Source organism: Arabidopsis thaliana, chromosome 5, assembly GCF_000001735.4.
Source record: "Arabidopsis thaliana chromosome 5, partial sequence".
NCBI lineage: Eukaryota > Viridiplantae > Streptophyta > Magnoliopsida > Brassicales > Brassicaceae > Arabidopsis > Arabidopsis thaliana.
The window spans coordinates 14,786,743-14,802,686 of NC_003076.8; the positions used below are offsets into that span (position 1 = coordinate 14,786,743).

Sequence of the window (15,944 nt, forward strand, 5' to 3'; positions counted from 1 at the left end):
ATTTTTCTCAAATGTATCACTCTATATATTACTCAAAAATAGAGATAGTATTAAAAAAAACAATTACTCTATATATAGAGCAATCCTAGTATTTACTCTATTTTAGAGTAACATATACAATGAGGTTGTAAAAAATGTACTGTATAATAGAGTTTTAGAGGAAAAAATAGAGTGGGATTGGAGATGTTCTAGCATTTCTCATAGTAGTTATGCCTAGTTATGTCTACACCACAATCACATTATTAGCCTTTGGGATTGTAGATCACTTCAATATTCCTGCTAGTGAATAAATTTTTTATGACAATTTAATATCATTTGTCCGTGTGTAATTGTGAACAAAATTGAAAAATACGAAGAAATTACTAATTAAAAGAAAAAAAATAATTCATGAACTAACCTCACTGATACCATAAATTTTTCACATAACAAGATTTTTTTCGGTTGAGTTAATAGCATATTTCAATAAAGTAGTTAAAACAATCGAATTCTCATATGTTTGGTGTAAGTTATTGGACTTGCGCTTTCAAAAACTCCGGGTTGATTTCTTACTATTTAAAATCACTATTCTTATTGACATATGAAAAATATTTACTTAAAGACTATGTGAAGAAAAGTAGTTTGCTGGTACTGGTAGGGTTCTTTGAGGTTCTCTAAACTGTTACGGTGATACCCATACAACATAAACATAATAATCTGTCCCAAATACAGATCATAATTCTCTGATTATAGAGACACTTTTTCAGGTTTAAGGTAATTTAGTTGGCTCTGTGGACTCATAAGCAGCATCAGCTGAAGAAGTATCAATGTCGTTGAGACCCAACTCCTCGTTTTGCTCCCATGATCTCTCGTACTCTTCAACTGTAGTTTAAAAAACACAACAACATTTGTTACTTGAACCCCAAGACTCCAGTTCTAATTGACATATTCACTCCTAATTCAAGTCGATTTCATTATACAGTAAGCAGAAAATCAAATAACGTTGTTTCTTCTTGATCTACAACGACTGTATATAAAAGCCTTCCGTGAGAAACATGCAAGGAACACCTTTAGTTAATGAGACGGATACGAAATCAACGGTCCTAGTATATGCTTCGATCCCACTTAAGGTTGTAGTCAAGGAACATTGAGTAACTTACATGTGAGCTGATGATCATCTTTGATATCATCTGTTACTGGTGAAATAAAAGAATTCGCTAATTCGTCATCAAGAATCAATGTCCATTCCTGTTCTAAGCTTAGAAGCTGCAAAGAGAGATAAGGAAAGGAAAGCATCTTTATAATAAAATCCAGATCTTATTGCTTTGCTTCCTCTTGCACATCAAGAACAAGAGAAGGCTTATACTCAACATAAACTCGTACCTTAGTTAGTCTGGATCCAAATTCTTTCCACTTGTTAATCTTACTCTGCTCCAAACTGTCACCAAAAGTGAATCCATGGACTCTCGCTAAGCCTGTGAGAACCCATACCATACTTGGATCAGTAGATAAGAACTATAAAAAGGCCAGGATCGTAACGCTTCCATTGACCATTATCCCAACAATGAAAGCTTGGTATGGAAGAATATATGACATTGATTTATGCCATCGTTGATGGTCCTCTAAAACTGTTCTACTGTACTTATTTTACTTAAAAATGAGTAAGACGCATGTTCAGACTAGACAAGGATAATGTTTGGATGTTAAAAGGTCATACTCACTTTCTCTGATCTGTGTGACCAACCCTTCCACTGTTGTTACCATTCCACCAAGTGTACCACCAGCTAGCTCCAAATCAAGTTCTGGGATTTTCACTCCTGCAGTGTCTGACTAATACACGCAACAAACAAAATTAAAATTTCTTGCCATATGGGAAGGTGCTGCTCCAAATATATATAAAAAAGTATCACACATTTCCTAGCATACATAGTGGTGGTTCATACGGTTTTCTACTATGATATCGCCATCAGATGTCTTTACATATATACCAAAAGCTAACAATGATCAAACAAGCCTATTCTACATCTATACCATACAGTTATTACATAACCAACTAAACTTTAGCACAGGGCTAGATTCATTGTCAAACCTTTACCAAACTTAAACTATATACATTCTGTAAGGGCATATACTTTAACCGTAATGTGACATTCTCAGCTACTTTAAGATACATAGAACGATATGAAGAAACCTCTATTGGTCCACCACACATCCAACAGTTTTACTAAAGGTGCAATACTATAGAAAATAAACAAATTGAAGCAAAAAACTAACCTTGATAACATCGCGGCTAAGGTCAGTTATGTTCTTCACAGAGAGCGTAATTTTCTTTCCCTTTTCAGGAATTGCACCACCAGGCTTCAACTGTTCAGAATTACCCAAAAAAGTTAATAACCTAAAGACCAAGCCTGTGTCTGCAAAATCTTCGAAACCAATGGGAAGCCAACCTCAGAATTCCGATAGCCACAATCATCACATGTAGATGCCATGACGATAACCTCCTGAAAATACGGGATTTCTATCTTATGTCAAGGCGTAACAGCATCGAGGAGTTCACCAACAAACATAAGTGTAAAACTTGTTTCAGAGAACCAAGGAACGGCTACAGAGTTTTGAAAGAATACTAGTAACGAACATCCGTGTCTCACACAGCTTTGTACATGCTCCGCAAGTTGAAGGGAAAGTCATCACCTGTTAAAAATGAGCAATAGTAACGTTATATGAACTCACCATTTTAGTTTTAAACTCTCACAAAACAACCTTTTGACATTGATTTCTTATCTCAACTCAAGTGATCATAACATTGAGCTTCAACAAAACTATTCCAAAATTTGTAGGGTCAGAACTTACCTCTTCAGGCGCAGAGTATCTAAACAAGTTATCTGAAATATCAGTGCTATTACTCTGCGCAATAGCCCGATGACCAGCTGTTGCTCCGATAGTTCCATGAGGTAGAGCAGTTGTTTGAGTAGAAGGTGTTCCCAGGCTTCTTTCTGACTGTCCAGTCTGAGATGGGTTAGTAAGATATCCAAGAGTTGCTTGTTGTTCGGGTGTACGCTCATAGAACTTGATCGTTAGTGAGGGATCTAATGATGGAGCATGTCTGTCATATGTTGTAAACTTGTGTCATAAGCAGATAAAATAAATATAACTACATTTTATTATGGTACTTCCAAGTTAAATATCCTTACGGGTTCTCAATGAAACTGTTTCCAGCAGGATCATCCAAAATGAAGGTGAATGATGTCTCTGCTTTAGCACAAGCTCTCAGTTTAGACAAGAATTGGTCTATTGCTTCAGCTGTTTTAGGATCCACTTTCTGTTTCAAGCAACATATATAGTTTAAGATTCCTGACTATAAAACAATCAAACTTGACATCTAAAAAAATGTGGAGCTCCAAGTCAGAATTTACCCTGCGTTCTTCTTGAAGGGCACTCAGTTCATCAGCAGCCCTGGATAGTATCCCTTCCACCTAGAAATTAAACAAAAAGGGGAGCTGGGAGCGTCATTGACATGGAACTCGAAAATGAAAAAAACAAAGATCTTAAACGCCATTGTATAGGCTTATTCTCCACCAAAAAATGAGTTAACGGAAACAAGATATTCCCAACTGCTAACACCAGATTGAAGCTAGCAAAGAAATACTGATAGGGCTCCGATGGCAATCTTCTCAATATTCATCGACCAAGTGACTAGCGAATAGTTATTTTGTCATGAATAGACCAGAAGATTTTTAGGTTGTTCAAAGAAACAACTACCCCCTAAAAATGAACAGTTTGTATCACAAGATGGTTAAGAGGACTTACCGTAGATAAACTACCACTTTGGGCCTCTGGTGGAATCTCAAAATCCAGTTCAGGAATCTGAATACATATATTAATGCAAACTACTATCAGTTTCCAGCTTCAAATCAGTCCAGTTTTCATATTATAAGAAGGAAACTAATTCACAGTTTTCAGGGAGATTAGGGGAAGCTGTTTCTTATAAATATGCTCGGTTAAGAAAATACTGAATCCGAAGATGCATTGAATTTCCCAGAATCAGTAAGAGAACTCACCTTAATAGTGGCTGATTCAGATTTTACAACTTGCCGGTCAAATGTCTGCATTCAGAGAGAAATAAGAAGGTAAAATTAGCTTAGGGAGCAAGAGACAACTAAAGAAAGATAATTCATGTTTTTTCTTATAAGAATGGCAGGCTACATGCTACCTCATAATTGCATCTCCACATGAAAATTATAACAAACTTCTATTGAAAAGAACAAAACTTTAGATTTGAATCAATGCACCAACCTTCACATCACCAGCTGAAACCTCTAGATGGTAAGAGCATCCTCGGGGTTGAATCTCGCCAGCAAACTGAACTTCATTATTCCTATAAAATATACCAGAGATCAAGAAAAGGCTTATCTTTTTTAATTGAGAAAATAGACAATATATAGTGTATCTCAAATCAAATACTTAAAAGCATCTCAAAATCATAAGAAGTTGTACCTTTCTCCGCAATGCGGACATTCAAATGCAGATATTAAGACCTGTAACCAGAAATATGTTAGCAGGAAGCTTCTAAGCTAACACAAGGTAGAGAAAATTCTAAATAAAACGTCGAACCAACAAAACTTAGTGGATTGTTAGTTTTCTAGAATGTCGTCTACTCACATTAGCTAGAATATTAAAAATCTGAATCTAGAAAATGAACAAAATTGGGTACTCTTTAAAACATACCTTTCTGAAGTGAGGTATTAAGGTCAATAGAAATCTAGTTGTTCCCTGGAAAAGAAATAAGAAGCTACTTTATGCACAGAAGAAGGATCAAGAGAAAGACCAAGAAAATCTCATACGTTGGACTCTTTACAACTGAAAAAGATTTCAGCCAAAAATAAACTAGTAGCTGAAAGTTCACAATATAAAGCTTCCCAATTGATTTCCACAGAACCACATATGTTAATATATTTCATTCCATCACCAAGACTTAGCCAATAAGGTCTGTTTCATCCCCGCTATAATACACTTCATTACAATCTCAAGAACCATTGGACTGTAGAACGAACTAATGTTATTAAAGCCAACATGTACAATTTGGGAACAAGCTCAAACTAAAAAGCAAAGACTAAAGCGACGCTAGCCTGTTTCCTAGACCTGTATAACCTTTCCTCCTATGACAAAGGATAAGGACTACATAACAACATCAGGAATCTCAATAAAACTTGGTAAAGTTCCTCTAAATCTCACAAATACTTAAGTTTCTCTATTTCCAACCTTCTCCCATCTCAAATTTGATGAAGATGCTCCAAACTGGCAAGATTTCAAAGGCATTGAGATGGTTTCACTTCTAGTAAATTTACAAAGCAATGAGAAAACAAATACAGTCACTGCAAGCTACGCGTTCAACCAATTTCTCCATCCACAAAAAGATAAGCTTACACAGAAAAATTCCAATTGTAAAATCAATTGGAATATACACATAGACCTTACCTACAAACCGAGACACCTAACCAAATGTAAGTGTGTGAGAGAGATAAAGAGACATACATTTTCACCGCAGCGCATACACATACTCTCAACTACATAGAGAGGAGCACCAAAGGAATGATCAGCCGAAACTGCTTCAACTACCGAGCCAACATCGATTTGTTGATCATTCCCGTTGTCCATCACCTCCAAAAATTTCTCCAAACAATCCTATGAAGTTCAAAAACCTATTATTAGAGAAAACAAGCTAAAAAGCATGAAACTTTGTGCTCATTAACAGCTAGACAAAACATAAACTTATATCCAAAATTTCCAAACACAATCCCTATACTAAGAATTTATATAAGAGCTCTTTCAAAGGTCAAATCAGAGTGGGACAGAGTGCTCAAGATAAGTTCCTAGAAATCGAGAAACAGAGTTCAATTTCGTCAATCTCGAGAGAATAATAAGAAAAAAGGAACTTACTTTGATATCAATTTCTGATGTGAGAAGCGAATATGTGTATCAAACAAGAAAACTTACCGAGTAAAAGAGACAATGCTTGAAATTTTACTAAACTCAGGCAAGAAGCAGAGGACACCGAAGAGCTCTAGAAACGGCGAGAGAGTTGAAGAAGAACCCACGTGAGCATCACGTGTTTGTCTTTTGTTTATTGTTTATCTTCGGGTCGGGTAAACCAATCCTACTCACCGCCAAGAATTGTTCTTGTCCGGTCTGGTTTAGTTAAACTGTTCAAAACCGAAACCTAAACGACGTCGTTTTGTCTGAGTAAAGAAAAGGGTTTTCGACTGGTGAATTCTTCTTCTGATTCTCGTCGCCGGTAGTTGTTTCCACGAAAAACAAGTGATGGAGGAAGTAGTGGTAGTTGCAGAGCCACCACCGAAGATTACTCCCTTTGTGGAATACGAAGAAGAGCTTGAAGATGATGACGATGATCTCTCGCTTTCGTCAGATTCCGATATCGCTGAAGCTCTTGATTGGCTAGACGGTAAAGACGATGACGAGCTAATTGGTGGTGGCTTTTCTCTTCATGCTCGTCGTCCTAATGCTCACGGTGGACATGGTTCACGCCCTAACTCTAGTGCTCTTCAGCCTATTTCAAATAAGGCCCAGAAGCTTACTAGTCACGTTCGTGCTTCTCCTTTGGAGGTACCGTTTCTTATCGAATTTTTGTTTAGAATTTGAAAAAAGCTTCTGAATTTCTTATAAAGATATGATCTTTACATTTGAAATAGCTTCTGAATTGCTCATAGTCTCTGCTCAAATGAACATTGAGTTTATAGGGTTTAGGTTCAGGTAGGTTTTGTGTAGCTGGAAATGTGATTTTGAGTTAATTGATGATGCAGGGATGGGAAGGAAGAGTTAAAGTTGGGATGTCGAATTCTGTGACAACTGCGATTCGTGGAAGTCTTAGAGATACAGAAATTGGGAGAAGTAGGAATACTGATAAAGCGGACCGGGCAACTGTTGAACAGGTAAGCTCTAACTGTCACACAAAGATTCGGGTCTGATGTAAGCATTGTGTTGATGTTGTTTTGTTCTTTGTTCCAGGCTCTTGATCCAAGGACGCGTATGGTATTGTTTAGAATGCTTAATAGGGGTGTGTTTAACGATGTTAATGGCTGTATCTCGACAGGCAAAGAAGTATGATACATTTCACAACTCTCATATTTGAGATTATCTGTTTTTATTCTTTTTTGTTGAAAGCACTCTCTTTAATTATTGTCTTTCAGGCAAATGTTTATCATGCCACAAAATCTGACGGTTCGGAACTTGCAATAAAAGTGTACAAGACATCTGTTCTGGTTTTCAAGTGAGCTATTAGTATTACATGAATAGAGGTTGTTAATGATTTTGTTTTAGTCCCTATTTTTATAACTGTGATGATTTCAGGGATCGAGATCGATATGTACAAGGAGATTACCGTTTTAGATATGGCTACTGTCGTCACAATCCTCGAAAGATGGTGAAGACATGGGCTGAAAAAGAACAGAGAAATCTCAAGAGGTAATACCTACAATTTTCATATGGAATCTTGTTAATGTATTGTAGGGTTGATTTATCTTGTTATTTTCAAAACAGAAGCCGGAGAAGTAGTCACTTTTGGTCACATATATGTAACAATGATTCTGGTAATTTCTTAGTTGGTTATATTATACATGTTTCATTGCCAGGCTTCATGCAGCAGGAATTAGGTGTCCAGCTGTTATACTTCTACGCCTTCATGTTCTAGTCATGGAGTTTATAGGTTCGCTCTTATGCATTATCTTCTGTTTTAATCACTCATTTCCACGCAACACTCTACTCTGATTCATTAGCATATTTCATTGATGAAGTAACGATTTTTCAGCTACCAAAGATAGTTTTATCTATTTATAATTTGCAGGGAGGGATGGTTGGGCTGCACCGCGTCTCAAGGATGCCGCATTGTCTCTGGACAAGTTGCGCGAGTGTTACTTAGAGGTATGTCTTATTTTCTCATTTAGAGGGTCCTGAGTGTATCATTGTAATACTTTACTTAGACCTGATATGTCACGATTAATCTCTTCTTATTTCAGTTGATAATTCAAATGCGAGTATTATATCAGAAGTGCAAATTAGTGCATGGGGATCTCAGTGAGTATAACATACTTTATTTTGAAGTGAGTTTTGATTTATCTCTACAAGGGTCACTTATTTGATCGTTTCGTGGCAGCAAAACGAAACAAATATAATGATATTATCTTGACTTTTTCAGGGGCACCTTTATATAATTGATGTTTCTCAATCTGTGGATCTGGACCATCCTCTTGCACTCAACTTTCTACGGGAAGATTGTGACCATGTCTCGGTAAGTGTTAACAGTATCCTGTTTTAACAATGCTTAATATTTGACTGGAATAGGGTGTCTGATGTGTGGATTTACAATCACACGCAGGATTTTTTCAAAAAACATGGTGTGGCTGTTATGACAATACGAGAGCTATTTGACTTCATAGTTGACCCGACAATTTCAGACGAAAATGTTGATAGCTATTTGGAAGAGGTAATGTCTAACTTTTTACTACTTGAAGTTTGTCAGGTTTAAAGCTGTAACGTTTATTAATGAATTATGTAACAATGGGTAGGTCCAACGGAAAGTTATAGAGCGAGGAGAGATATCCGTAGAGGATGAAATCGCGGATTCTGTATTCATGAAGGTTCGTGAAGTGTATCCAGTCAATAGAATTGATGTGTGAACTATCTCTGTAGAACTATCTTATCTTATCGATTTGTAATGATATGATCAGTCATACATACCGAAATCTCTGGATGCTGTGAACAACCCAGAGGCTGATGTAGCGAAGATAACAAGCGGGCAGGACACAGGAGACATGCTGTACCAAACGATAACGGGGCTTAAGGATGCTCTTCCTAAAGTAGACGAGCAGCAAATAGAGGTGAATGCTGAAGAGGAAGAAGAAGAAGAGGAAGAGGGAAGTGGAGAAGAAAGCGAAGAAGAGAGTGAAAAAGAATTGGGTCCTGAAGACAAGAAAGCTGCAAGGAAAGAGCACAAGAAGAAAGTGAAAGAGGAGAAACGAGAGTCTAGGAAGACGAAAACACCCAAATCTGTCAAGAAGCGAAAAAAGAAAGTCTCTAAACCCCACAAGACTCGTTAGCATCTTTTGACTCCCATACTTGTATCTTTTACTATGGACCCGAAGGCTCTTTTGGGTCTCTTTATCCAAAACAGTAAGTTCTTGTAATATTCACAGTACGATTATGATAGATCACATGATAGGTTTGCTGGTGTTTTGAGAGGACTAAAATAATTTTTGTTACTTGACAATTCGACTAATGGTAGTCTCTAAATTTATCAACTCGACCTTTGAGATTGTTGGCTTCTTATTAAAAAAAAAAACTAATCCTGCAGCTAGTTTATTTAGGTGCAACGAAGTGCAGACGATCCATCTCTCTTGGTAGCCACTTTAGACCAAGTTGCTTTACTACTTGGGCTTGAGATTGATGGAGATCCTATTGTTGGTTCTAAAGTTGGTGATGAGGTTTCTATGGATCTGTGTGGTAGACTTTTAGGGAAATTGCCATCTGCTGCTAACAAAGAAGTTAATTGTTCTAGGGTTAAAGCTTAATTTCCTTAAAAGAACTTTCTCTGAGTGTCCTGAAGATGCTTCTTTTGATGTTGTTGAATGTTATACTCGAGCTTATCTCTTGTATCTTATTGGTAGTACCATTTTTGCTACTACTGATGGTGATAAAGTCTCTGTTAAGTAATTGCCTTTGTTTGAGGATTTTGATATGCTTGGGGAGCTTCTGCATTGGCTTGTCTTCACCGGGCTATTGGTAATGCTTCGCTTAAGTCTCAGAGAAACATTTGCGGCTGCTTGACTTTGCTACATGTTACTATCTTAATTTTTGTGGTTTTAGTTTTATGAGAGAGTTCGGTATTTAGTAGAAGTAAGATATATGATTGTTTCTCATATATGTATATAGTGTTGGAGTTATTTTCACCTGGATATTGGCAATGTGGTGGATGATGGAGCTTACATGGAATGGTATGCTAGGATCAGTATTACCAAACTGTACCGAGAAGCGTTTCTCGAGTCCCAAGTCATGAATATGGTAAAATAGGTTTAATCTTTATCACTTTTGTTATTAGAACATCTTATACTTGAAACCTGCAAAAATCAGTCTACGTTGGTTTTGTGTAGATTGCTTGTATGAGGGAATTTGAGGAATCTGCTTCAGGGATTTCACTGGAGAGATTATCTCCAGTAGAGAGGGAAGTGATGGAGAGTGTGAAAGATACTTTCGCTAATAGTTTGACGTTTGGAAATTTGTCTCGGAAAAATTGGATTCCTCCCGGAAATTTGTCTAGCTTGCCGTACTACATTCTCCAATACACTATAGAGTAACAGAAGATTAGATACAATGTTACACCTCTTACATAGTTCCATTCTAAAAAATACAATAATATGAGAAGAAGAAACTTGTGACGTACCGTATCTTGTGGTAGCACATTACAAAAGTTTGCTCTACTTATGGTTTCTTACTTCAAGTCAATTAAAATAAAAATGTATTTATCAGAAATTGTTAACGATTAACAACAGCTAAGTGTTAGCTTAATACCGCTTGGAGTTAAACATGTAATATTATCTTCAAGCACTCTTCTGCTATCCAATGTCGCACCCAAAACCCGCTTTTCTTTGATTTGACAACCCAACTTTTTGATTCGCCAAACCCAAGTCTCAAGGTCGCACCGATGATGTCGTCCCGTCTGATTTGTTGCAACACTAGCATTGACAACTCGTCTCTATCCACTAGGATCATTACATTAACATGCAAATAGCACAAGTGATATATCACTCGGTTTCAAATTTACGTAAACTTCATGTATTTCTCTCTCAGTAGTCCATAGTGGGTGGTTAAATAGTCAAATTTTACATTTGCCATTACATTGGTAGAGTTATATGATGACTGAAGCTTTATTAGCAAACTGAAGACTTTGCGAAATCTAATATGTTTTTTCATAAACGGGCTAAATAGTTTGATATATGTATGCTCGCATGAGAGTTAATTAGACGGAAACCTAACGAACACTCTATTAAAACCCTAACGGTATCATAACAAGCAAAAGTCATGGTGATGGTGGTGAATTGACCAATAGTTCGTCCATCAGTTTATTGTCCGCTACATTAATTCAATTTTGAAATATTTTTTCAGTGAGAGAACAAGAAAAGATAAACAAACGATTTAATAAAATCTAACAAAATACACAAGAAACCTAATGAACTAGCAATACAAAAATCAATTATGTGCAGAAATCGAAAGGCTAGAAAAGGAGGCAAAGGAACGACAGGGTGTAAACTACTCTCAGCTGAAGCTAAATGAAGAACTCATCGCTGAAGTCAACAGACTTAAGGTGCAGCTGGTGAGGGAATGACAAACCCATGCCAGTTCGAGGGTTCAATAATGCAACCAATAGACCCAAACATGTTCCAGCAGCAACTCAACATCAATGAGTTCAATCAGCAACAACCATTGGACCCATACATGTTCTATCAACAATGCAACATCAAATGAGTTCAATTAGCAGCATCCATTGGACCCAAACATGCTTCAACAACAACCTAACATCAATGAGTTCAACCAGGAGCAGCCAAACCAAGATTTTTATGGACAACCCTTAGGATGTTGAGGTGGATTTGGCAATCCTATTGGTTCAAGGATTGAAGATTTATTCAAGTTGTTTGTGTTTTATGTTTAAAAGGTCAAGTTGAGAGAGTGACAAATCTATCTAACTATTACGCTTAGATAGATATATTATTTTAACCGTGAAAGGGTTGAAACAATTGTGACAGATTTTTTTCTTTCACTCAAGCTTTTTCCTTTTTATTGAGATTTATCTATATTTTATCCAATTTGTTAAATTTCATAGAAAAACATGAAAGTAGTCTTCTCAGATCTTCCATCTTTCCGACTAGTCGATGATTGCTTTGGTCAATGTTCCAAAGAGTCACATTTTCCTTCAATTCCTCCTTCTTTTGTTGACCTTTTCTTCAAGGAGGAACTAAAAAAAATTGTGATTCTTTGAAAAGTTGACCAAAGCAATCATCAACTAGTCGTAAAAAGGAACATTTCAGAAGATTACTTTCATATTATTTTTCAGAAATTTAACAAATTGAATAAAATAGAAAAAAATCTCAATAGAAAAGCTCCACATTATTGAAAAACAAAAAAAAAACAAAAGGTCGCAATAGTCTGAACCCTATCACCCTCTCACGGATCTATCTAAGAAGAACAGTTAGATAGATTTGCTTCTCTCCCAACCTGACCTTTTAAACGTAAAGTAAAACAATTTGAATAAATCTTCAATCCTTACACAAATATGATTGCCAAATCCACGTCAACTTCCTTAGAGTTGTCCATAAAAATCTTGGTTTCGGTGTTGCTTGTTGAACTGATTGATGTTAAGTTGTTGTTGGAACATCTTTAGATCCAATGGTTGCTGTTGATTGAACTCATTGATGTTGCATTGTTTACGGAACGTGTTTGGGTTCAGTGGTTGTTGCTAATTAAACTCAATGATGTTGAGTTGCTGCTGGAACATGTTTGGGCCCAGTGGCAACATCATTGAACCCTCAAACTGGCTGGGGTTTGCCATTCTGTCACCAGCTGCCACCTTAACTCGGTTGATTCCAGCAATAAGCTCTTCATTTAGCTTTAGTTGAGAGTAGTCTACACATTCTCTTTCTTTTGCCTCTTCTTCCAGCGTTTCGACGTCTACGCACAATTTATTTTTCTATTGTATGTTCATCGAGTTTCTGGTGAATAAAATTTTATGTGACGTCTTTTGATACAAAAAAACAAATTTAAGAATGCTTATCTATCTATTTTTGGGGATTAGTTCATTTATCAAAAATGACAAGTGAAAGTATGTTTAAGATAATGTCTTCTGCAACTATCTCAAAGTTTCTGTTACTAAATACCAAGTTGGAAAATTGCTTTGAGCCCAAGAAAATTATTTTCCGGTCTGTGTTTGATATTGCTTAAGAACTTTTAAATGCTATCATGTATTCGTGTCTACTACGTAGAAGTCGAGCAATAGAACGTCACTGAAGTTTAATTCATTAAACATTTTTTCCATAAGCCAAACATCTATTGTAGAAGTACAAATAGAAGTTTACTATTCAAGCGCTTTGCAAAGTAATCTGAAGTTTACTATGGGTGGCGGGAGGAGCAAGCAATTCCCCAACATGGTATTTCACTCTAATGTTACCTCTAATGTTACAGAAGTATAAATTGTCTGTAGGGATATTCTCTTAAATGTTCATTCACTTGTTATCCTTGACATCAGTATAACGATGATCTTTCTTAAGATTGTTGCTTGTATCAAGACGCCACTAACAAGATGGGATATTATTACTAGGAAAACATAAGGGAGGTTATTAACATTTGTTTTCATGTTTTTCCCATAAGTTTCTGGAGCATATCCTAGCTGAAAAAGACATCAAAAACTTCTTATCCTTGAAGGTCCACAAGGGTATCTTCAAAAAGTTTTTGTTGTGCCGACACTCGTAGACCTTCAAAAAATTTGAAGATACCCTTGCTTAATAAATTGGAAGAAGATTTTCTTATCAAGATTCTAATCATGGAGACAAGATTGGTTACTTAACCAAACTAAGAATGTTAACATAACAAGGTTATCGATAATCATAAAGGAAAGTTTCATCTTGAAGTTCCAGGATTGTGGACATCATGGTGGTTTTAAAACCAACATTAAACCAAAGGTCAACATCAGAGATTGAAACAATCTCGGGAGGAAAGAGGTTTATAAACCTAGTCTAGCCTGAGCAAGTAACGCTTCACAACTATGTCAAGTCTAATTTGAGGAGAACCAAGTTTAAGTAAAACGTATTTTATGAAATATTGCAACTATCTTGGGAATGTTTTGAATTTTGCGACCGCATATCGGAATTATAACGTTACTGACATCAACTATCCAATAAACGACATAGTGGATATTGATCAGAATAGTCACTATTCGTATGGAACGGATGACAAATAGCTTATACATCTTGAATATCCACTCTGCATCCAGCCTTAATATATAAATCTTATATACAATAATTGAAAAGTATTGGCAACTGAAATAAAAAAGAATAACACTTTCTTTTTATATGTAAAACTTAAGACTTCCCCTTTTTCTAATAGAAGGATAAAAACCATATTCGCCAAAACTACAATACACTAATATAAAAAGACAAAGATGTAATAAAATCAAAGGTAATTGATAAGTTGCATTATTTTTCTAGTGATTATTTTGGAGAAATTCTTTTCCAAAGTAGTGAATATAAAATATCTAAAATGTTTAAATTAATTTACAATTTGTTAACTTGATTGATTTATCTAATTATAAATCATATACTTGTTCATAAACGATTAAAAATAAGCTATTAACAATAAAAAAAAAAAATTAAAACTAACCTTTACTGTATGACATCGATGTTACCCATCATATACGAAGATTCAAGATAGTAATCAACGGACTATTTGACCTCGGCTATGTTTCCCCTCAATTCAAATATCGAAAACGATCTCTTTAGTGACGGTAATGCAATATTCCTATTCAAAAGTCATCACAAACAAAATTTGTAGATATGTTTTGCTCTCGACTAATACACCATCTTCATTTTCTTTTTGAGCGCTGTAACAACCCTTAATACACCGAGGAGAGAAATTTTCAATATACAAGCTTTGGCGGAGAAAACGAAGACTTTTTTTTAGTTGCTATCTATTACGTATACGATGCATTTATATATAGAATGATAAAAGAAAAAAAAAGTAGAAATTGTATAAAAGGCCAAAATCTTTGATATTGAGGAAATAAATCATCTTTTATTTTGGGATAAGATTTTAGAGTTCTTAAATTATTCCTTTTTCTTAGGATTTTTTAAGATTTTAAGTTAGAGTTAAGTACTTACGTTTAAATTTTTTTTTCAAAATAAAAATTATTTTGTTAACTTTAGTATAAAATATGACAAATTTTTTTAAGAGTCTCTTATATAATTGAGTTGTAGTTCTAATCGTAAAACGTTTTTAAAAATAATCCAAATTTGGATTTTTATTTACTTAACCAATAAAGAAAACTTTATTACTAGTCTGTATATTTTAAAAATATTTGTATTTATCATAATTATTTTTTTCACGTATAACTAATAAACCTCACTAAGAAAAAAACTTGTTTATGCCTTAGCTGTTATAACAAATGCATTAGCTGTTTAGTAAATAAAAAAATAGTAATTAAAATCTTTTCTTCTAAATTCTAACTTCAAAGCCAAAAGTAGTCAACATAGACACTTTTGTTTCCTATTAAAATAATAATTATTTTCTTAATACTTTAAATCCATAAATCCTAAATTCTTTAACAAAAAAGAAAAAATCCTAAATTTTGAAACAAAAGGGAAACAAAATCCTAAATTTACTTATTACACTATCTCTCAAAATTTAATATTTCCTTTCTATTATGCTTGTGTCCAAAATGAAATATGAGTACGAATTTAAATTGGTTTTACATTAAAAATCATCTAAAATTAGTGAATTGCTTTAATTTGGTCATTAAAAAAAAAAACTATGATGTATCTGTCAAGTTAATTGAGGTATAATCAACAAAATCTAGAATCTTAGTCGGGACTCAAGTGTTGATGTATCTCCAAAGTGGCAGTTTTGATTCCCAAATCCACCTTAAATTTTTTAATTCAAAACGATGTCATTATGTAAGTTCACAGAAATTCTAATCCGAGATTTAAACCAGTTATTTTTTCGTCAATTGACTTAACAACATGCACAAAAAGATAAAATCAACAAAAATTATATATTTAATTCTAAAATCTGACTACAACTTTGGCATTTAAATGATATTTTGAAAGTTTTTAAACATTGACAGTTTGAAAATTCATGTTTTACTTAACATTTCTTTCGAAATATAATCTCTTACTTATAAAAGATTCTAATTGAGG

At 34.9% G+C, this 15,944-nt stretch overlaps 2 protein-coding genes and 1 pseudogene across 7 annotated transcripts; 2 read left to right on the top strand and 1 right to left on the bottom strand.

Annotated features, from left to right (window-relative positions):
- Window positions 1-504: 504 nt before the first annotated feature.
- AT5G37340 (ZPR1 zinc-finger domain protein) lies at window positions 505-6,076 on the bottom strand. 4 transcript variants are annotated; one of them, NM_001203500.2, is made up of 17 exons: window positions 5,914-6,030; window positions 5,509-5,658; window positions 4,702-4,746; window positions 4,471-4,511; window positions 4,270-4,351; window positions 4,035-4,079; window positions 3,784-3,840; window positions 3,390-3,449; window positions 3,168-3,295; window positions 2,827-3,079; window positions 2,601-2,667; window positions 2,424-2,494; window positions 2,251-2,340; window positions 1,698-1,806; window positions 1,360-1,451; window positions 1,137-1,242; window positions 505-858 (listed from the first exon to the last, which is right to left on the bottom strand). In NM_001203500.2, exons 2-17 carry the CDS (start codon window positions 5,629-5,631, stop codon window positions 746-748), a joined length of 1,482 nt encoding a protein of 493 aa, NP_001190429.1. In that variant the 5' UTR covers window positions 5,632-5,658; window positions 5,914-6,030; the 3' UTR covers window positions 505-745. The 4 variants fall into 4 exon arrangements, with proteins under 4 accessions (NP_001190429.1, NP_001331606.1, NP_974856.1 ...); NM_203127.1 differs by having other exon boundaries at window positions 522-858; window positions 2,424-2,477; window positions 2,569-2,667; window positions 5,971-6,029; NM_123093.4 differs by having other exon boundaries at window positions 525-858; window positions 5,971-6,076.
- On the top strand, window positions 6,077-9,303 carry AT5G37350 (Serine/threonine-protein kinase Rio1). Of its 2 annotated transcripts, NM_180769.3 has the most exons (12): window positions 6,077-6,597; window positions 6,795-6,923; window positions 7,000-7,092; window positions 7,182-7,261; window positions 7,342-7,455; window positions 7,623-7,696; window positions 7,835-7,911; window positions 8,007-8,090; window positions 8,186-8,278; window positions 8,366-8,473; window positions 8,556-8,627; window positions 8,718-9,303. In NM_180769.3, exons 1-12 carry the CDS (start codon window positions 6,295-6,297, stop codon window positions 9,084-9,086), a joined length of 1,596 nt encoding a protein of 531 aa, NP_851100.1. In that variant the 5' UTR covers window positions 6,077-6,294; the 3' UTR covers window positions 9,087-9,303. The 2 variants fall into 2 exon arrangements, with proteins under 2 accessions (NP_851100.1, NP_568548.2); NM_123094.2 differs by having other exon boundaries at window positions 6,262-6,597; window positions 7,000-7,261; window positions 8,718-9,285.
- A 159-nt stretch (window positions 9,304-9,462) lies between these two features.
- AT5G37352 lies at window positions 9,463-10,414 on the top strand (annotated as a pseudogene). Its single transcript has 3 exons — window positions 9,463-9,768; window positions 9,919-10,047; window positions 10,137-10,414.
- Window positions 10,415-15,944: the final 5,530 nt, after the last annotated feature.